The sequence below is a fragment of the Balaenoptera physalus genome, assembly GCF_965194825.1.
Source record: "Balaenoptera physalus genome assembly, chromosome: 3".
Lineage (NCBI taxonomy): Eukaryota > Metazoa > Chordata > Mammalia > Artiodactyla > Balaenopteridae > Balaenoptera > Balaenoptera physalus.
Window position 1 is genome coordinate 67,298,698 of NC_138890.1, and position 22,847 is coordinate 67,321,544.

The window sequence follows — 22,847 nt, forward strand, 5'->3', positions numbered from 1 at the left end:
ATATGTTGGGAATGTTGAAGTCCTTATAAGGAAACAGACTCTATTACCTGTATCTAATTTGTGTTGTTTTTCTTGTTTTTCCTGGTTTACTTGTTGAACAGTTCTATCCAAATCTAGTCCTTGGAGTTTAGCTGCTTGCTGTGCAATTTTTCTTTCAACGTCCTTAAGTTCCATCTTAAGAATAAATCAAAGTTATTTCCTTTAAGAAACTTATGCCATTATCATTATTCAAAATCTTTAAGAATTAACTGCTTTTAATTACTTTTAAAAATCTAATTTGTAACTGCTCTCAGATATAATTTTAACAAATTTTAAAGGATAAAAATAAAATTAATTTTTATGATGAAATTAATTTAAATGATGTAAACAAAAGGAAGCAGACTAAAAAAGAAAAATAAACAAGACTACTTCTTAATTCTCAGAACTTATAGATAATAAAATCTAAACTCAGGAATATAAATAAGCTAAGCAGTTACTCCCTGAGACTACCTAAAATTCAGGATAGGGAACTCTAAACACAATCTGTACCAGAATACTAGCTACTATCTTTAATACTCACATTTCATATTCAAACCACCATGAAACAAGGTTTAGTCTGCCTTAAACTGCAGTAAACTTACCTGGAACCTCTCCATAATTGTAACATCTGTCAGACACACTTTAGCACTTTCTTCCTCAGGTATGATCGTACCCAAGAGTGTTTCCTGTTCTTCTATGTCATTCTTTAGGCGCTGTATGTCTCTGTTCACATTCTGCAGTTTGTTTCTTAATTCTGGTATTTCCTTCTCCTTCAAATCAATTATGCTTTGCCTTCACAGAACACACACAATTAAAAATAAGCAATCTAATGTTTTCTCATAATGAGATTGAGGTTATGTATTTTTGGCAAGAATACCACAGAAGTGATGTTGTATCCTTCTTAGGGCAACATATCAGTGGGTATATGATGTCAGTATGTTACTCTTAGTTAAGATGATGTCAGCCAGATTTACCCATTGTAAAGTTACTATTTTTCTCTATGTAATCGATAAGTATCATAGGAGAAATACATTGAAGAAAATGTAAATATCCTATTTCTCCTCAAACCTCTGTCCACTGATTTTATAAATAGTACCTATTGACAGATCTTGAAAGCAGCAAGTTTTACCATGTTGTTTGCCAAACTGAAAGATATTTTACAAATTACCTGACCATACTCATCATAAGTGTCAAGACCATGAAAGACAAAGAAAGACTGTCAAGACAAAGAAGAACTATGGTAGACTGCAAGAGCCTAAGGAGAAATAACAAGTATGTGCAATGTGGGAATCCTGAGTTGGATCCTGAAATAGACAAAGGATGTTAAATAGAAAGACTGCTAAAATTCAAATATGGTTTGTAGTTTAATTAATAGAATTATATCAAAGTTAATTTCATGATTTTGATAATCATATTATGGTTACATAAACTGTGAACATCAGGAGAAGCTGGGTGAAGGGTATATGTGAATTCTCTGTACTATTTTTGTAAATTTTCTGTAAGTCTAAAATTATTTTAAAATAAAAAAGTTTAAAAAATGATGGAAGGACAGAAGAAAGGAAGGAAAGAAAATAGGAAAGAAGGAAATAGGAAGAAAATAGGAAAGAAGGAAACCCATGTATCAGTCAAATGATACATGGGTTTATGGTACAAAAGCTGTTAAACCCACTTTACTGCTGCTACTCTAGCTAACGAATTACCATCCCTATGGCAGGTACTGGCCCCACACCTATTTTTGCTGATACCTCTGAAACAATAAAACTTGTATGTAATCTTTAAAAAAAAAAGTTATTAAGCTTATTTCAGAAAAATCCCAAATTCTTAATATCAAATTAGTATAATAAATTAAATTGGTTTCTAATGGGAGCCTTATAATAAACCAGAAACTCAAGGATTAGCTCTTAGATACTGTTATTACTTAATGATTTTTTTAAAGTCCATACTATGACCAAGAAATGCCAACCTGAATTGATCTGAGTGACAGAGACCTGTAATTTTTTATACCAGAGCAATGAAAAAATTCCCTGAATAAATATGAACATATTCAGATTACGAATAATTCATGCTCACATTACTTCCGAGTGTTATAGACCAGAAGTTGCTCTTAAGTTATGTACCCAGTACCTAGAAAGTGACAAAGCTATGATAGCCTAATGACAGTCAAGCACTCACTTGACTGGGACATTTTTGCAGAGAACTACAGGCATACATTCAATTTTAACCCCATTTTTACATTTTCACACACACACAAAAACCCCTTATTGATGTGGTCCAGGTTTTGGTGCCTTCTTTTCTGATGATTACCTAAGATGCTAAAATAAGTATTCTAAGAAACAGTAAAGATATTTCTTGAGTGAATGGTTACTGAGCTCTAGTAGGGTTTTCTCTTTTGCTTTTAAATTTTTCAGAAATTCAATTTTGTGACAGCATTCTTTTTCCAAGGGAATTTTATGTAAAAGGGACCAAAGCAGATACAGTATTGAAAAACACCTGTGGGAAAAATACTGAGCTTTTATTTAAATGAGGTGTTATAAAAAATGAACCCAAGTCAGTACTAAGAAAAATGATAAAGAGGTACATTTTCAGCTGAAATTTCATTCATGATGGTATGGGACATGCCGGAAGGGACATGATATCACTTCCGTTGTATTTTATTGGTTACACAGACCAATCCTGGAACATGAGAGAAGACTAATACAAGAGTGTGAATACCAGGAGGCAGGGATCATTGGGGACCATCTTAGAGGCTGGCTACCACAAAGCACATCTTCCTGCATCTTCCCTTCCTTCTTTTCCTTAAACTCCTCTTCAGTTTTCCAGGACAACATACCCTCCGGGTTTTTTTGCTTCCAGAGTTTGTCTCACTTTCATCCAATGTATTAACATTAGATTAATTTTCCTAAAACACATCTTTCATTAAATCTCTTAGGATGGCTCCCCATCACCTAATAGAGCTATAACTAGGCCTGAACATAATTGTAGCTCTATCTTCCCTACTTATGTGAATCAATCACTACAAATAAGTTCTCAAACTCCAGATAATGTTTCTACTGCAGCACAGGTCTTACTCTCCTACCCTTTACACACACCCTCTCCCCTTTCCTCCTCTTAAATAAGTCAAACCACCTTCCCTATGCTTTACATCCCTCCTCCTACCCTGTTCTCAAAATCCTATTCTCATTCTATAGTCCACTGGCTTCTCTCTTCCTAATTAATGCATTTATTTGAACCAATTAAGTATTTTATTAAGCCCAGCTTTCTATGTCTAATTCTGAGAGCTTTTCTCCTTACATAGACCATCAGCTCCATGAAGGTCATATCTTATTGGTCTCTGTGACCATCTTTGTGCTCTGGGAGACACGAAGGCAATCATCACATACTTTCTGACTTGATTTTATTTATAAATAGAAAATCATCTGAACTTCTTATACAAGCAAGGGAAAAATAAACAATAGAAATCATCTATGATTCATTCTTTCTGGAAGTGAGAAAAACATAAAAGTATAGTTTAAAATTTGTCTCGAGGGGAGCTTTCCGGTACTTTAATTCTTTGCTGGGTTTAGAAAGTGACACATAGTTATAAAATCTATCAAAATTTCTGCCCTCAAGCCAAGTCTCAGGAATGAAACAAACATACACAAATTAAAGATTATATCTACCCTGTGACTAGTTTAAGAAACAAGCTTATCTTGAAACAAAATAATTTTCTTATCACATAAATAACATGAGATGAGCATACTGGCTTAGAATCCTGACTTTAACCTTTATTCACTCAACTCTTGCTTACTGAATACCTACCATATGTTAAGACAGTGGAATAGGTACCTCTTATAGTGTTGCTGTACAGGTACAGTAATGGTAAATCCCTATTCTCACCTCATGGGCACTAGTCCCAGCATTTCATCACGCCGCTTTTCTTTTTTCTTTAGCTCTGATTCTGTTGACTTGAGCTTATCTGGAGCAAGCCTCAGCTTAGACTGCAAATCACTGATGACTTCTTGTAATTCAGCTTCTGTCTGAAAAACTCTCTGACAGACAGGGCAACACGACTGGTCTTCATCCGTTAGCTGAGTAATGAATTGCGAGTAAACTGCCGTAGCTCCAGCCAGCATGGCTATTTAAAAAAATATATATATACTCCCAGTGAAAAGAATATAAAATATAGTTTTGTCAACATGGTTATATCCTTTTCTGTAAATACATGATTATTCTTCTTGCTTTATAAACACACAATGAAAGAAATCAAAATTCTGATATTTAAATCTTCCCAAGGGCACAATACATTCAGATTTGTAGAAATTATTTTCTGGTAACACACAAGTATAATAAAACCTTTAGAGCTTGTTATGTGCCAGAAACTATAATCTCATTTACTCCTCCCTAACACCCTACACGTGGTAGGCAATTATTAATGAATCTGAAGTACAGAAAGGTTTCGATAACTTGCTCAAAGTCACACAGCAAGTAGGTTGTAGAACCAGAACTGAAACTTAAGCCACCAAGCTCCAGAACCAAGCTTAAAAATCTCCCATCCTTAATAGTTACCTGTGAACAAAAATTCAAAAACATCAAAATGCCTTTTCTAATAGAAAGTAGGTAACCTACCTCGTTGTTTTGAGGATTTTTCAATTTCTTCTTTAAGCCTGTCTAAGTCACTTTCAAAATCCTGGCTACCACAAACATCAAACAGTTTGTCTTCATAGCTGGACAACTTCTCTTCCTTCCTTTTTAGCTCATTATTTATATGATTTTTATTTTGCTCAGCTGAAGCCAGTTCCTTGCTAAAATAAGAACAAATATGGATTACAATTTTAAAATATGAGAAATGAAAAGTGTGAGAAGGTAGATCCAAGACAAACTCTGCCAGAAAATATTACAAAGGTCTGCTGTGACCAAGCACTTTTTTTTTAGAAGTCATGGCAACAGTCCACTACTGCCTGAATCTATCCCTAGCACATGGACTCACCCTGGTCATATGCCTGCTCCCAGAAAAATGTGTACAGACAAAACCCTGCTTGGTTTTGCAGGGGTTCATGGTCTTAGATCTTGGGTCAAGAGCCTCAGCAAGGAGAATATGCTTGCCAGATCTGGAGGGAAGAGAAAAAAAGGAGAACATTCTCCTAACTCTGTGTGGACCCTTTCACAACTGTACTTCCGTTCCCTCCTGTAAAAACTTTTCCTTTGTTCCCTCCTTGTTGCTGTCATCTACTTACAACCTGATCATTCACTGCCTCTCATTCATCAAAGACTTTGCTCACTAGTACAATTTATTTCCACTCCAACTCTTAAATATAATCCTAGCCAGCCTCCATGCCCCTATAGATCAGGGGTTTTCAATTTACAGGTTTTGATGCATTAGGCAAGTCATATAATCAATTCAATGCATTATATTCAGCATATTTTGAAAAATTAAGTAGAATATATTGGAGTAGATTGTGCGTGGTTAGGATAGGTACTATTTTAAGAAATTTGTTTCAGATAAATGTGTGAGTGCACATGTGCCTCATCTTGATACTTCCCATTGTGAGTCACAGTAAAAATTTGGAAAAAAAATAACATGTAGATGATGCTCTCACCATCTTAGCCATTGAGCGTTGCTCATTAAGATCACTATCTCAGCAGCACCAAACACGGTTGAACCCCTCCTTGAAAGACTATTTTCTCAAGGCAACCCAGACATCACTCCTGTCTTGTTCTCACCCTGGCTCCTGGGGCACTGACTTCGCTTGCTCCTCTCTTCCTTTGCTTGTCAACAGTTTAAATGTTGGTGTTTTCCAGGAGTCTGACTACAATTTTTTCTCTTCTCTTTGAATAACTCCTTCAAGTTGACATGACCTACTGACTCCAATTATCGCTTACAAAGCAACAACTTCCAATCTTCTGAACTTCAAACTCCAGTATTCTACTCCCTAACAGACATTTCCACAAGAAACACAAACTTAACATGGTCAAATCCACTATCTTCCTCAAAAATATTTGTGGAATTTTTGACCCTCCTATCTAAGTACCACTCAAGGTGATATTTGAAAAAATTGATCACTTTTTTAAATTGTGGGAAAAACATAAAATTTAACATCTTAACCATTTTTAACTGTACAGCACAGTAGTGTTAACCATATGCACATTGTTGTGCAACAGATCTCTAAAACTTTTTCATCTTGCAAAACTAAAACTCTATACCCACTGAACAACTCCCCCCCCTCCCCCTCCGCCCCCGTCCCCTGGCTACTCTGAACCTCCATTCTACATACTTTCTAAGAGTTCGACATCTTTGGATACTTCACATAAGTGGAACCAAACAGTACTTATGTTTTTGTGCCTAGCTTACTTCACTTTAATATCCTCAAGCATAATATCCTCAAGGTTCATCAAGTCATAGCATATGAGAAGAGGATTTCTTTCTTTTTCAAAGATAAATAATATTCCATTATACATACACCAATTTTTCTTTATCCATTCATCCATCATTTAGGTTGCTTCCACCTCTTGGCTATTGTGAATAATGCTGCAGTGAACATGGATTAGCAAATATCTCTTTGAGATCATGTTTTCAATTCGTTTGAATATATACTCAGAAGTGGAATTGCTGATCATCTGGTTATTCTTTTCCTAATTTTTTGAGGAACCTCCACAGGTTTTCTACAGTAACTGCACCATTTTACACTCCCACTAATAGTGCACAGGGTTCCAATTTCTCAACATCCTCACCAACACTTGTTATTTTGGGTTTTTTTTCAACTTTTTATTTTATTTTTAAATTGAAGTATAGTTGATTTACAATGTTGTATCAGTTTCAAGTATACAGCAAAGTGACTCAGTTATATTATTCTTTTTCAGATTCTTTTCCATTATAGCTTATTATAACACACTACTATATTTTCTGTTTTTTTTGATAATGCTCATCCTAAGTGGTGTGAAGGGATATCACTGTGGTTGTGATTTGCATTTCCTTGATGATTAGCATCATCTTGAGCATCTTTTCATATGCTTGTTGACCATTTGTATATATTCTTTGGAGAAATGTCTATTCAAGTCCTCTGCCCGTTTTTTTAAAAAAATATTTATTTGTTTATTTATTTGGTTGTGCCGGGTCTTAGTTGCAGTAGGCGGGCTCCCTGGCTGTGGCATGCGAACTCTTAGTTGTGGGATCTAGTTCCCTGAGCAGGGATCGAACCCGGGCCCCCTGCATTGGGGGCTCGGAGTCCCAACCACTGCACCACCAGGGAAGTCCCTCTGCCCACTTTTTTAATCCGGGTATTTGTTTTTTTATTATTGAGTTGTATGAGTTATTTACATATTCTGGATACTAACCCCTTATCAGATATATAATTTGCAAATGTTTTCTCCCATTCTGTTGATTGCCTTTTCCCTGTTGATCGTTCCCTTTGCTGTGCAGCAGTTTTTAAGTATGATATAGTCCCATTTGTCTATTTTTGCTGCTGCTGCCTGTGCTTTTGGTGTCATATCCAAGAAATCATTGCCAATTTCAATACAATGAAACTTTTCCTCTATGTTATCTTCTAGGAGTTTTATAGTTTCAGGTCTCACTTTTTATAAAGGAATATTTTAACCCTCTCACTTAGTTCTGTAAACTTTCAAGGAACAAGAAGCTCAACTCACTGTTACCATTTTACTTAATTTGTAAAATACAGGAAAATCAAAGTCAATTAATAAGACATACCACTTCATGACAATAAATGATTTCAAAACAATGAAAAGTGAAAGCATGAAATAAGAGACTTCTACTACATCTTCAAATGTTGTAACTACTTACTTCAATTTGGCAAGTCTGTCCCTGGTCTGATTAATTTCTTTTGATTTACTATGAAGCCAATCTTCAAGCTGTTTTTTGTTGGGAAAATATCCTAACAATGAAGTTAATTCATCACTGTGCCTAGATTTTATTTTTCTGATTTGTTCATCTTTGTCAGCCTATAGGAAAAAAAAAAATTGTTTAAAAATAAAGCTCAATATCTCCACAATATATAAAGAACAAAAATAAATTTTAGATTGATTACAGTTCTAGGCTTAAAAAATAAAACTACAAAAATGCAAGAAGAAAATATAAAATTTCTTCTTTTTTTTTAAATTTTGGCCATGCCGCACAGCTTGAGGAATATCTCAGCATCCCAACCAGAGACTGAACCCGGGCCATGACAGTGAAAGCACCAAATCCTAACCACTAGGCCACCAAGGAACTCCTGAAAATTTCTTAAACTCTTAAAGTGGGGACGGACTTTCTAAGCCATTAGAGAAAAGAATAACAAGTCTGATGATATAAAAATTAAAACTTCTGTATGGTATATGATAAAAATTAACAGCAATGTACATGTGTGTGTTTGTGTGTATACACTTCTGTATTATTATTTTTTTGTAATTAGAAAATTTTTTAAACTTGAAAGTCTATTTTATATTAAGTTCACTTAACCCCTAAAATAAAAAGCCAATATCAACGAAATACTTCACAGTGTAATGATTATGAATGTAAGATAAGCTATTTTAAATACCAGAAAGTATAACTGGAACAAAAAGAAAGGTCATACTTTGTCTTTGGTCAGCATCTCCATCTGGGTACGTGTTGCTGTATGATGATTTAACTGCTCCATCTCCTGGTCCAATTTACGCAGGGTCCTGTCTAGATCTGCTTTCTCATTTTGAAGGCTTATTACTTCTGTTTTTAGAGTTTCTACATTGCTGTTTTTCTCAGCTTTGCTTAGCTCACGTTCCTTAATAATTCAAATAAATGAACAGGTTTATATGTGTTTTGTTAAAATAATGACAAAGTGTATTAGAAATCAGCTACTCCTCAGGATGGTCAAAATATTACTGTTTGATTCTATCCAACAACAGAAAAAGCAGAAGGTATAAAATTTTTAAGAAATATCTTATAAAGTTACCTTACTATTTTATAACAGTAGAGACTTAGTAAATGAATCTGGAAGAGTCAAACAGGAGGGAAAAATGAAAATTAGTGCAAAATTAAGAAAAATATGCCTAAGTATACAGTTTAGTGACTCTTCAGTCAATAACTAAGCATTTATCAAGTAGCCATGTAACTCACTACATTGCCTGGCATATAGAAACTAAAAATAGTGTGATGTGGTCCCTGAACAGTATCTCCCCATCACAACAGGACAATATTGTGCTAAATTGACAAAAATGTATGCTAGATGTTAAGTTTGGGAGTAAATAGAAATGTTTAAATTATCAAGACGGGACCTGAAAGTGGCATTTGCCAAGCTTTAGGATGCTTATTTTGGTAATGGAGGTGTGAAGGAAGGGAAGAGATTAGAAACAAAGAAGAAATTTTGGAAATTCATGAAAGGAAGAGGTGGGCTAAGAAAGTTTCTACCACAGAAAAAGCGATAACACAGCAATAATCATATAAAATCTGTAGTGTGTGGAACCTAGAGGGAAAATACTTTTTTTTTAAACTTAGGTAAGTGGTTCTCAACCAAGGTACTCATAAGAATCACCCAGTTCTGTTTTGAACACATTTCTATGCCCCACTCTTAGAGATTTTTATTTGCAAGGTTTAAGGTCTAAGCATAAGTTTTTTTTTTTTTTAAGCTTCCTTAGATGATTCTAATTTTCAATCCACCAGGTTCCAGGAGCAGAGTTGGGTCATTAAGATATTCAGATAAATTCATTTTACGTGAGATTGATAGACAATGTTGATATTTTTATTAAAAGGCCATAATCTTAGGATTAGCAAAAGAAAAAATACTTCTAAATATCTTACACCTTAAATTTATTAGATTACTCAAATAGTATCTTACAGCTTTTGTGAGCTCCTGGTCCAGTTCAAGAATCCTGTCTGAAGATCCTTCCAACTGCTGTAATTCATACTTCACATTTTTCAGCTCATTCTGCCTCTTAGTTAGGATTTCTGATTTTAGCTCAATTATTCTTCCTAGTCCAGTTTTCTCATCCCTTATCTCATCTATCTGTTTTCGTTTCAGAGTCTCTTTTTCTGCAAAGTCGTTCTAAATACATAATGAGAAGCATGAGCATTAACAATTTTTTCAGTAAAAACTTCATTAAGAAAAAGTTTCTCTGATGCAAAAGTAACACATGCACTCTGAGGAAAATATAGAAGAGCATACAAAAATATAATGATCATAACCCAGAGATAATCATTATTAACTTCGAGCAAACTTTTTCTTTATAATTAGCTTTAAAAAGAAATTTTACTTAAAATCAAATAAAAAAAATAGGTCTATATCTTCTTTGTACTTTTATACTTATAAACTTTTAAAAGATTTGCTTCCGTAAAGGTTTTATTCTATCTCATAGCAAATTTTATCCTAACACTAATCCAAAAATATGACAAAATAAGGTCAATCCAAAAATTAAAACAATTCAACTAGACAATCTGATACCAACAAAAGAAAATAACAGTATTTACCATCAGTAGCCTGGCGGTTTCTGCTTCCTTTTCTTGTCTCTCTCTCACAAGTTTGTGAAAATTTTTTATCTGTCTCTCACTGAATGGTCCATGCTCAAAGCCATCCAATTCTAGTTGTGTTGCCAAAGACTGAATTAATGAATCTCTAGCTCGCATATGTTCTTGATGACGATCTGCTTGTAGCTGTAGACGACCTTTAAGAAACACAATCATAGTAATTTTTTTATCAGCTGATTTTTTAAAAAATAAAAGAGCAAGATCTCTTACATCCTTTGCTCAGTTTCCCCCAATGGTAACTATTGTATTGAGATGTAGTAAGAAATACATTATTTGGTTTTTGTCTTCAGCTCCTGGTACAGAACTCCAAAAAACGCTTAGAATTTCTCAGTGATAGGGGTGAGAGAAGTATCTTTTGTTATTCATTATAAGTCCCTTTCAACTGTACCTGAGTTTATTCTAATGAGGTGACTCCTGGAGAATGGGACCTAGTCATCAGAGGAATCAGCTGTGATCAGAGTAGGAAGTTTCAGTACCCACCCCTCGCATTTCTGGGGAGGAGCTGAAGTCTGAGTTCAATCACCAATGGCCAATGACTTAATTAATCATGTCTACATGATTACTTCCATAAAAACCCTAAGCAATGGCATTCAAAGAGCTTCCAGGTTGGTGAATACTACATGGAGGTGCTGGGCAAGTCACGCATGTGGAGAAGGCATGAAAGCTCAATGTCCCTCCCCCATACTTTACCCTATGCATCTCTTCCATCTGGGTGTTCCTGACCTATATCCTTAATAAACTGGTAATAGTAAGTGCTTCCCTGAGTTCTAGGAGCTGTTATAGAAAATTACTGAACCTGATTAAAGGGTTGTGGAAACCCCTGATTTATAGCCAGTGGTCAGAAGTACAGGTGCCAAACAACCTGGGACTTGGGATTGGCAGCTGAAGTGGAGTGGGAGACAGTCTCATGGGACTGAGCCCTTAATCTGTGGGGTCTATGCTAACTCTGGACAGGGAGTGTCAGAACTGAAATAAATTACAGGACACTTAGTTGGTGTTCACTGAGAATTGGAGAATTGCTTGGTGTGGAAAAACCCACACACACCTGGCGTCAGAACTGTTGTTGAGTAGAAAAATAGTGTTTTCTTTTAGCAATTTGCAAAATTATAGTATATCACAACCAGGATACTGACACTGATACAATCCATCAATCTTATTCTTATTTCCCCAGTTTTACTCATATCTGTGTGTGTATTAAGTTCTACATAATTTTATCAACTGTGTTGGTTCTTATATCCACCATGACAGCGAAGATACTGAACAGTTCCAACACCATAAGAACCCTTCTTGTTTTTTTTAAAACCATAACCACATTAACCTTCCTCCTGCTCTTCCTCCTACTGGGTAACCCTGGCCATCACTAATCTGTTCTACATTTCTAAAATTTTGGCATTTCAAAATGTCATATAAAGTGGAAACATACTATATATAATCTTTTGAGACTGACTTTTTTCACTCAGCATAATTCCCTGGAGATTTGTCATTCATGCAAAAAATGCGTAATATTATAATAGGGAAAAAGACCAAGTAAACACTGTCTCTTACCCTGTTCAACAAGTAGTTCTGATTTTTCTTGATTGAGAAGCCTAGATTCTTTATTTAATTTTTCCAGTTCACGCTGACATTCTACCAGTCTCCTTTCTTTCTCCCTTACTGTTCTCTGGTGATTGTGATATAAATCATTTAGCTGCTCATCAGACCCTTGAAAAACCTGTGTAGAACCAAAATAAAGAGCTTTAATGTATAACAAGGTATCACTCTGAGGTACAAAATATGAACCAAAGCTTATTCAATATCCTTTTTAACATAAACATGGAAGTAACACAAACATCAAGATTTGTATGTTTGTTTCAAAATATGACTGTCAAAATGGAATCAAATGAGGTTCATTACAATAATCTCAAAATTCTGAAGTAAAACAAAATTCTACCACCACAAACCTTTTCCATTTTCTGTTCCAGTTCACTATTATCTTTTTCCATTTGCTTCTTTCGGCTATCCAAAGCTTTAATTTCATTGTCGAGTCTCATTATTTTAGAGAGATTTTGTTCAATTTCTTTTAGACGATTCTGAAAATAAACAAACACCCTACATAAACAGAATTCACTATTGTTTACACTGCAAATAACTGAAGATAAATAACATGTCCCAGGACCAGGCACTTAGTAAAAGTGATCTCATTTAACGGTAACACTGCTATAAAGGGAGCACCGAGAAACTGAGGATCAGAGGCATTAAGTAACTTGTCCAACTCCTTACAGCTAGTAAAGAAAAGCAGGAATTTAACTCCCTTCTAACTCCAAAGCCCATCCCCTGTCCTCAACAGCTCCCACAAAAGTCATTCATTCACTGGGTACTTGGAGCGACATTATGTAAAGTACCACATTTTAAGAACTTAATCCTTGGAACTTCCCTGGTGGCACAGTGGTTAAGAATCTGCCTGCCAATGCAGGGGACACGGGTTCAAGTTCTGGTCCGGAAAGATCCCACATGCCGTGGAGCAACTAAGCCCATGTTCCACAACTACTGAGCCTGTGCTCTAGAGCCCGTGAGTCACAACTGCTGACCCTGCGTGCCTGGAGCCTGTGCTCCCCAGCAGGAGAGGCCACCGCAATGAGAAGTGCACGCACTGCAACAAAGAGTAGCCCCCGCTCGCTGCAACTAGAGAAAGCCTATGAGCAGCAACGAAGACCCAACACAGCCAAAAATAAAAAAAATTTTTAAAAACAGAACTTAATCCTTAAAAGGCTAACTATTTAATTTATTAAAAAAGAAACTAGAACTACTGAGTGGACTGGAAACTCATGGTGCATCACAAGTGAAATGTGACAAATGATCTCAGTGGCCTGCTTCCAGGGACAGCTGGTTGCCTCATCTCCTAGGAATATGAGTGATCTGGCTCAGAGTCTTCCCTCCTTGGATACTCTTCTGGTGTTTGCCTCTACAATTCCAAGGCTGACCAACTCCTCTTCTAAGACATTTTTAGAACCTGATTTTTAAACTAACACATTATTACAGATATCAATTGTAAGCTTTCATGGCTGAACCAAAATGCATCCTCAACTTCAATGTCATTTGATAAATTATACTAATACCATATCTTATGATTTGTATATTAATAGGTAACACGATATCACCACAGAAACTTTACTTTGTTCACCAATGCTTCCTCAGCACATGTAACAAGTGTTCAGTATGTTAGCTGAGAGATTTGAAAAAAAAATTTTTACCAATAATAACAGTCATAGCTATCATTGATCAAATGCCTGCTATATTGAAGACAGTGTACTAGGTGCTGCCATACATTCCCTCTAATCATTATGACACTACAGGCAAACCTCAGAGATATACTGGGTTCAGTTCCAGACCACTGCAATAAAGTGATTATTGCAATAAAGCAAGTCACACAATTTTTTGGCTTCACAGTGCATATAAAAGTTGTTTACACTATACTGTAGAAGTGTGCAATAGTATTATGTCTTAAAAAAAAAACAATGTTCATATTTTGATCTCTTCCCATGAATCACCAATGTTCTTAATGGCATCTAGAATGGTGAATCCTTTCCTGGAGGTTTTCAATTTACCCAGATCCATCACTGGAATTACTATCTATGGCAGCTATAGCCTTACGAAATATATTTCTTAAAAAGACTTAAAAGTCAAAATGACTTCTTGATCCATGGGCTGCAGAATGGATGCTGTGTTAGCAGACATGAAAACATGAATCTCGGGCTTCCCTGGTGGTGCAGTGGTTGAGAGTCTGCCTGCCGATGCAGGGGAGATGGGTTCGAGCCCTCGTCTGGGAGGATCCCACATGCCGCGGAGCAACTGGGCCCGTGAGCCACAACTACTGAGCCCGTGCGTCTGGAGCTTGTGCTCCGCAACAAGAGAGGCCGCGACAGTGAGAGGCCCGCGCACCGCGATGAAGAGTGGCCCCCGCTCACCGCAACTAGAGAAAGTCCTCGCACAGAAACGAAGACCCAACACAGCCAAAAATAAATTAATAAATTAATTAAAAAAACCATGAATCTCATTGTACACCTCCATGAGCACTCTTGGGTGACCAGATGCATGGTCAATGAGCAGTAATATTTTGGGGAAAAAAAATCCTTTTTTTTTTTTTCTGAGCAGCAGGTCTCAAGAGTGGGTCTAAAATATTCAATAAACCATGTTGTAAACAGAGATGCTGCCATCCAGGTTGCTCCATTTATAGAGCACAGGCACAGTAGATTTAGCATAATTCTTAAGGGCCCTGAAGATTTTTGGAATGGTCAATGAGCACTGGCTTCCACTTAAAGTCACATGCCGCGTTAGTTCCTAACAACAGTCAGCCTGTCCTTTGAAGCTTTGAAGCCAGGCATTGACTTCTCCTCTCTAGCTATGGAAGTCCTAGATGGCATCTTCTTCCAGTATAAGGCTGTTTTACCTACGCTCAAAATCTACTGTACAGTGAAGCCACCTTCATTAATGATCTTAGCTAGATCTTCTTTGTAACTTGCTGTAGCTTCATCAGCACTTGCTGCTTCACCCTGTACTTTGAAGTTTTGGAGACAGCTTCTTTCCTTAAACCTCGAGAACCTCTGCTACTTTCAAGTATTTCTTCTGCAGCTTCCTTACCTCTCTCAGCCTTCACAGAATTGAAGAGAGTTAGGACCTTGCTCTGGATTAGGCTTTTACTTAAGGGAATGTTGTGGCTGGTTTGATCTTCTACCCAGACTACTAAAACCTCCTCCATATCAGCAATAAGGCTGTTTCAACTTTCTTACCATTCGTGAGTTCACTGGAGTAGCACTTTTAATTTCCTTCAAGAACTTTTCCTTTGCGTTCACAACCTGGCTAACCATTTGGCACAAAAGGCCCAGCTTTCAGTCTCTCTTCACTTTTGATATGACTTCCTCACTGAGCTCAATCATTTCTAGCTTTTAGTTTAAAGTGAGAGACATGTGACTCTTCCTTTCACTTGAACATTTAGAGGCCATTATAAGGTTATTAACTGGTCTAATTTCAATATTGTTGTACCTCAAGGAGTAGGAAGGCCTGAGGAAAGGGAGAAAGATGGGGGAATGGCTGTTTGGTAGAGCAGTTAGAACACATACAACATTTATCGATTAAATTTGCCATCTTATATGCATGTGGTTTGTGGCACCCCAAAACAATTACAATAGTAACACCGAAGATCACTGATTGCAGAACAGCATAATATAATAATGAAAAAGGTTGAAATATTGCAAGAATTACCAAAATGTGACACAGAGACACAAAGTGAGCAAATGGTGTTGGTGGTATAGTGGCGAGCATAGCTGCCTTCCGAAGTGAGCAAATGCTATTGGAAAAATGGCACCAACACACTTGCTTGATTGACACAGGGTTGCCACAAACCTTCAATTTGTTAAAAAAAAAAAAAAAAGAAAGAAAGAAATATACAAAGCACAGTAAAGCAAAGTATGCCTGTACATGCTAAGTAGGAGACTCAGAGGACTTGTATAAAGCCACATACTTAAAAATGGGAGATAAGACTGGGAGGCAGGATGGTATAACAATGAAGACTACAGGCTCTGGGAGCTGGAATGATTGGACATCTCTATGTAAAGAAGTAAACCTCCCTAGAGCTGATTCACTTTGCTGTACAGCAGAAACTAACACAACATTGTAAAGCAACTATACTCCAATAAAAATGAACTAAAAAAAAAAAATGGAAGTAAATCTCAACCTTACCTCACATCATATTCAAAAGATAACCTGAAATAGAGCATATACTTAAATATAACAACTCAGACTAGAAAACTTCAAGAAGAAAATCTTTGTGACCTTGGGTCAGGCAAAGATTTCCTAGATAGGAAACAAAACTCAAAAACTATAAGAGAAAATTTTGAAATAATGGACTTCATCAAAATTAAAAACTCCTGCCCTTTGAAAGCAGTTAAGAAAAAAAAAAAAAATTTGTAAAACACATACCCGATTAGGGCTTACGTCCAGAATAATTAAAGAACTCTCACAGCTTCAACAGTAAGACCAAAAACAAAACCAAAAAACACACACACACAAAACCTATTGAAAACAGGCAAAAGATATGCATAGACACTTTACCAAAAAAGATATTCAAATGGAAAATAAACATAAAAAGATGTTCAAAGTTGATTAACATTAGGAAAATGCAAATTAAAACCATAATGAAAGAAAAAAAGCTGCTCAGAGATTCTATCACACATCTATTTTAATGGCTAAAATAAAAAGCTGATAATACTAAGTGCTGACAAGGATGAAGCGCAACTGCACTCTTGTACATTGTTGTGGGACTACCAAACGTGCCACTTTGAAAAATAGTTTGGCAGCTCATAAGGTAAAACATACACTTAACACACAACCTAACAATCCCACTCCTAGGGAGTTACCCAAGAGAGATGAAAACATATCTCCAAACAAAGACCTGTACACAGAAGTTTATAGCAGTTTTATTTGTAATAGCTAAAAGCTGATAACAACCTGAAGTCCATCAACAAAGGAATGGATGAACAAACTGTAATATATCCTTACAATGGAATACCCTCAGCAATAAAAGGGAATGAACTACTCGTACATGCAACCACATAGATAAATTTAAAAGCATTATGCTAAGAAGTCAGATACAAAAGGCTATATAATGTATGATTCCACTGATGTGGCATTCGTTGGAAAAGGCAAAACTATACTGACAGAAAACAAATCAGGGATTACCAAGGGCTGGAAATGGAGGTAGGGGACCGACTACAAATAGACTTGAGAGAACTATTTGGGGTGGAAATGTTCTATATCTTGACTGTACTGATAGTAATGCTACTGTATGCATTTGCCCAAACTCATCAAATCATTTACTTTCAAAAGGGTGGATTTTACTAAACGTAAATTATATTTCAATAAATCTGACTAAAGAAAAAAAAGTATCAGTTTAGGAATCAGAGAAGCCTGGAATCAAATCCTGGCTTTACCCCTTACTTCCAATGTGAATATCTGTGCCTCACTTTTCTCATCTATGAAACTTCACAGTGTTACTGTGGGGCTCACATAATACATTTTAAAGCACATTGATCAGCAACTGGGCATACAGTAGGCCCTCAATGAACGGGACCATTCACATCACTTGTGAAAAAAATTATGTGTTCACAAAATATCTTTGAGCAATCTAACAAAGAGAACTGGATTAACTCTTAAGAGCAACGAATATTAACACCTCTGTTATGGTACCCTACTTCTCAGAAACTACTCGGTTTCTATCAATGTTTTCACTGTATTGTGGCAGCATTAACATTATCTTGGCTTAGATCTTTTGTGACATCTCTAGCTGCTTCATTCCTTAAATCCAGACAGTAACTAGATGCTGGGGATTCCTTCTTTGACATCTGTGTTTTGGCTCGAACCCCAGAGCACAAAACACAGGCTCTATCCCCAGAGCAAACAACCTAGTAAAAGAAGCTAAAACAAATAGAAAGACAACAAAAAATATAGCAGCAGAGTGTTTAAAGCTTAGGTGTGTGAAATAAGACAAAAGAATCAGGCACTTGGGCTATAAGGTGCACAAGCATCATGAACTTATGTGTGGAAGAATAAATAAGAGGGCCAGAGGGTGCTTTTGAACTTGAAAACAAATTTCTCAAGCCATTTCCACTGAGGGCAAGAAAGGAAAACAGGCCTAAGTGGGCCAAGGTCAGGATAGGATGTGGTAGTATGGGAATAAAGTAGTTTATGAGACAGTTCCTGAAAATGTAGGAAATCCGTAAAAATGGGAAAGCATGAATTATAGTGCAGTACTGAAATGGAGCTGTCTTCTGGATGGCTGCTGGGAAGATGATCTGATTCAAGCTTTATGCTGAGTTCTATGAAGGGAAGAATCCTTTTAACTCAGAGCTAAAAAAAAAAGGACTTTGGAAATCATCCACTTAATAAATATTTACTGAACCACCTGCTAAGTGCCAGGCACCAGGCTAGGCTCTAAAGATAGAGAGTAAAATTAAACCCTTGGACTAGCCAAAATTAAATACAAATAAGGAAATAAACAAACACCTCAACGTTTGCTACAACCTTGTTTAGAATCCTGGCACTGCTCAATAAATACCAGGTATTATCACTTAGCTCTACCCTGACATTACTTCCTATACAAATGCTCCATTTCAACTATGAGGATTTCCTTGATACTGTTCAAAGACAGCCTGCATTTTGCTGTCACCATATCTGTAATTACCCATCTACTTAAGGTCAATAAAATGATACCCCAAATTCAGTCCTATGAAATCCTTTCTGGCCACCTCAGACTGTCTCTTCTTTCCTCCTCAAAGCTCTCACAGCTCTTGTCTTTTTCTGCCTTATATGTGCTTGTCATCTTTCCAACCAGGCTGCTCCTGAAGAAAATAAAATGTGTTCCAGTATCTTGGTAACTACCACAGTACCTACGCACAGTTATTAAAACAACTACTTCTAAAATATAACATACTTTTTCTCACTCTTATGTCTATTGCACTAAATTCTAAACCCATTAGGCTCTTCATAATCTGACTGCAAGTCATAGCTCCCACTCCTTTTACCTTGATTTACTTAACCCAGGCTCTTCCTCACAGTCCTGTTTTAATAAGCTCGTATTTGTGAATATGTACATATATACATGTGCATGTTTGTATACACACATGTAGTGTATTTTTGCAAGAAAACCCACCTGATCATAAGATATATGTGGGTGGTCAGACATGAGGAATAGGAAGAGCATCTCTTACTTTTTAACTAATATTCTTCCATAATTTTTTCATTGTGAGCACGTATTAGTTTTAAAAGAAAAAAATACAAAATAAAAACAAACATACAGGGACTTCCCTGGTGGCAGAGTGGATAAGACTCTGAGCTTTCAATGCAGGGGGCCCGGGTTTGATCCCTGGTCAGGGAACTAGATCCCACATGCACACTGCAACTAAGAGTTCACATGCCACAACTAAGGAGCCCTGGAGCCACAACTAAGGAGCCCACATGCTGCAACTAAGGAGCTGGCAAGTCACAATTAAGGAGCCTGCCCGCTGCAACTAAGACCTGGCACAACCAAATAAATAAACAAATAAATAAAAATTTTTAAAAATTACAAAAAAACAAAACAAACATATATAAAATAGCTTCTAGTCTGTCAATTTGATTTTTCCCCATCTTTATAGCCCAGATCAGCTTCTCCCTTGAAGGTCTTGTGATAGCTTTCCATTCCAGGCTATCACTTTTTTTTTTTTTTTTTTAACAATTCAGGTCTTCTATTTTCTTTACACCTATCATGCCATGAATTCATAGGGAATGGGTTCCAACAGTTCAGGCTCTTTTCCATTGGTTCTCACAAAGTGTGCTTCTCTGGGTGGAGAAGGCTGGCACTTCGGCTAAACCTAAGTACCTTTCTGCTTGGCTTCCTTCTTTTTCTATCATTTTCCTTCAGACTGCTTCAGGAAGCTATCTTGGCTCTTACAGTGCTTAATATGCTTGACACACACACTAATTCTCTTGGCAAGAATCTTGCCCTTAACTTGTTTATTTACAACAATGCCAACAGCATGCTGGGTAGCACTGTAGACTCTTCCAGTTTTGCCATGGTAACATTTGTGGGGCATTCCTTTTTGAACAGTGCCCATTCCCTTGATATCTACAATACCACTTTTGTAGATCTGCATGATGTGGCCAAAGGAACACCTCCACGTTTCCTAAAAGGCCTAGAGAACATACAGCAGGTACCCCTCCTCTTTCCCTTTGTGTTGGTCATTTTGGTGAATTACTGGAAGATGGCAATTCCAGCCCAAAGGCCAGGCCATCACTTTAAAAATCACTGTATTGAGACGGAATTCACCTACCATATAATTCACCCATTTAAAGTGTACAATTCAACATATTTTAGTATATTCAGAGCTGTGCAACCATCCCCCATGACATTTTCACTTCCAAAAAAGAAACTCTGTGCCCTTAAGCAGTCACTATTTATTCCTCTCTACCCACTACCCTAGGCAACTGCTAATCTATTTTCTGTCTCTATAAATTTGCCTATTCTGGACATTTCAAATAAATGGAATGGCATCATACAATTATGTAGTCTTTTATGATTGGCTTCTTTCAATTAACACGTTTTCAAGGTTCTTGCCTACTGTAGCTTGTATCAGAACTTCATTCTTTTTTTAACACTGAATAATATTCCATGTATGGATATGCCACATTTTATTGATCAGTTAATGGATATTTGAATTGTTTCCATCTTTTGGCTATTATGAATAATGCTGTTATGAACTTTCCTATACAAGTTTTTGTATAGATGTACATTTTAATTGCTCTTGGGTATAAGATACTTAGGAGTAAAATGGCCAGGTCATATGGTAACTCTACGTTTAACATTTTCTTTTAATTTATTTATTATTTTAATTTATTTTTGGCTGCGTTGGTTCTTCATTGCTGCACGTGGGGTTTCTCTAGTTGTGGTCAGCAGGGGTTACTCTTTGTTGCAGCATGCAGGCTTCTCATTGCAGTGGCTTCTCTTGCTGTGGAGCACAGGCTCCAGGTGGGCGGGCTTCAGTAGTTGTGGCGCACGGGCTTAGGTGCTCCACCATGTGGGATCTTCCCGGACCAGGGCTCAAACCCATGTCCCCTGCATTGGCAGGTGGATTCTTAACCACTGCACCACCAGAGAAGTCCCTATGTTTAACATTTTGAGGAACTGCTGAACTGTTTTCCAAAGTGGCTGCCCCATTTAACATTCCCACCATCATGTATGAAGGTTCCAATTTCTCCACATCCTTTTCAATAATTACCTATCTTTTTGACTTTTAGCCATTCTAGTGGATGTGCAGTAATAGCTCATTGTGATTCTGATTTGCATTTTCCTGATGAATAATGACGTCAAGCATCTTTTCATGTGCTTATTGGACACATATGTATCTTCTCTAGAGAAATATCTATTCAGAGCCTTTGTGCATTTTCAAATTGTGTTACTTTTTTTTATTGGGTTCTTCATATATCCCAGATAGAAGTTCCTTATCACATATGTGACTTGCAAATATTTTCTCCCATTCTATGGGTTGTCTTTTTGCTTTCTTGATGGTATAATTTGTAGAACAAAAGTTTTTTCTTTTGATGAAGTCCAATTTATCCATTTTTTCTTTTCTTTTCTCACTTGTGCCACAGTCACCATCTTTTAGCTCTTAAAGAACCTATGTTCTAAACCAGCAACCCCCAACCTTTTTGGCACCAGGGACCGGTTTTGTGGAAAACAGTTTTTCCACAGACTGGGGCAGGGTTGGGGGAGTGATGGTTCAGGCAGTAACACGAGCAATGGGGAGCAGCAAATGAAGCTTGCTCGCTTGTCCGCCACTCACCTCCTGCTGTGCAGCCTGGTTCCTAAAAGGCCACGGACCGGTACCGGTCTATGGCCCAGGGGTTGGGAACCTCTGTTCTAAACTATATCATTCACATAGCTCTTCACTTTACTTCTCTGTAATCCCAACTGTCTTTTAAAATATATTCCTTATTTCTCCAACTAGACTATAAGATCGTTAAAAGCAAGGTCTAAGTCTTCAGCTTCCTTATCCCCAAGAGCACCTAGCACAGTGCTATGCACAAAACAATAAATATTCACTAAAAGATGAATTCACGTCAATGGGCACTGGGACAGAAAACCAAAGTTTTTCCATATTATAATTCCAAGATCTATACCAGCATTTATAGGTGAGTTTTAAAAAACTAAATCAATAATTTATTTTTTTTCTTAAATCTCCCACTATCTGCAACTTCAAAAAGCCATTTTTAAGAATGCTCTCATTTAGACTAGGAATACCTTAAGGGGCAAGGACACTATTGTAGTTCTCCTTGTACCTATAGCCCCAAGCATAGTATACCCTGGCACACAGAAAACACTTAATAAATGCTTGTGAAATGAATAAATGGGATTTCTTTAAGATCTTACTTATAAACCACAGAATTTAGAAAGCTAACTCATTTGCAAATATATCAACACATTATGCACCAATTTCAAATCTTGTGCAATGTCAAGAACATCCTGCAAATTATAAAAATTCCCTAGAAAGACCTGTCAATTAAAAAAAAAAAGTCTCCTTAAGAATACAGAACTGTAAGGTTGAGTCATTACACTGATATTTAAAAATTAGTGATCTACATTACTAATTTAATGATGCTACAAATTTGTTTACCCTCAAATCCAAGCTCTTTGGGCAACTTAAACACAGATGTACGGCATTAACCATAACATTATATAGTCTCTGATAATTTTTTCAAGAAATATACACACCATTCAAATGCACAGAAAAATAATGCTTTTAGGGTGAGAGATACCATGGTAAACGGTGACCTTCTCCTCAGCATACAAGAAACT

General features: G+C 36.6%; 1 protein-coding gene and 1 pseudogene across 4 annotated transcripts in view; both read right to left on the minus strand.

The window, feature by feature from the left end:
• The window catches only part of RAD50 (RAD50 double strand break repair protein), a 117,118-nt gene that overhangs the window by 54,529 nt on the left and 39,742 nt on the right, over positions 1-22,847 (minus strand). For all 3 annotated transcript variants that reach the window (XM_082455331.1, XM_082455329.1, XM_082455330.1), the window contains 10 exons: positions 12,424-12,552; positions 12,029-12,194; positions 10,427-10,620; positions 9,798-10,004; positions 8,562-8,744; positions 7,793-7,950; positions 4,624-4,799; positions 3,895-4,132; positions 621-810; positions 48-174 (listed from right to left, as the gene is read on the minus strand). In XM_082455331.1, the coding sequence (XP_082311457.1) occupies positions 48-174; positions 621-810; positions 3,895-4,132; positions 4,624-4,799; positions 7,793-7,950; positions 8,562-8,744; positions 9,798-10,004; positions 10,427-10,620; positions 12,029-12,194; positions 12,424-12,552 (1,768 nt within the window). The remainder of the gene's footprint in view (positions 1-47; positions 175-620; positions 811-3,894; positions 4,133-4,623; positions 4,800-7,792; positions 7,951-8,561; positions 8,745-9,797; positions 10,005-10,426; positions 10,621-12,028; positions 12,195-12,423; positions 12,553-22,847) is intronic.
• On the minus strand, positions 12,561-22,847 carry LOC309657627 (large ribosomal subunit protein eL21 pseudogene; annotated as a pseudogene). Its single transcript has one exon. The product of its transcript is annotated as a large ribosomal subunit protein eL21 pseudogene (transcript).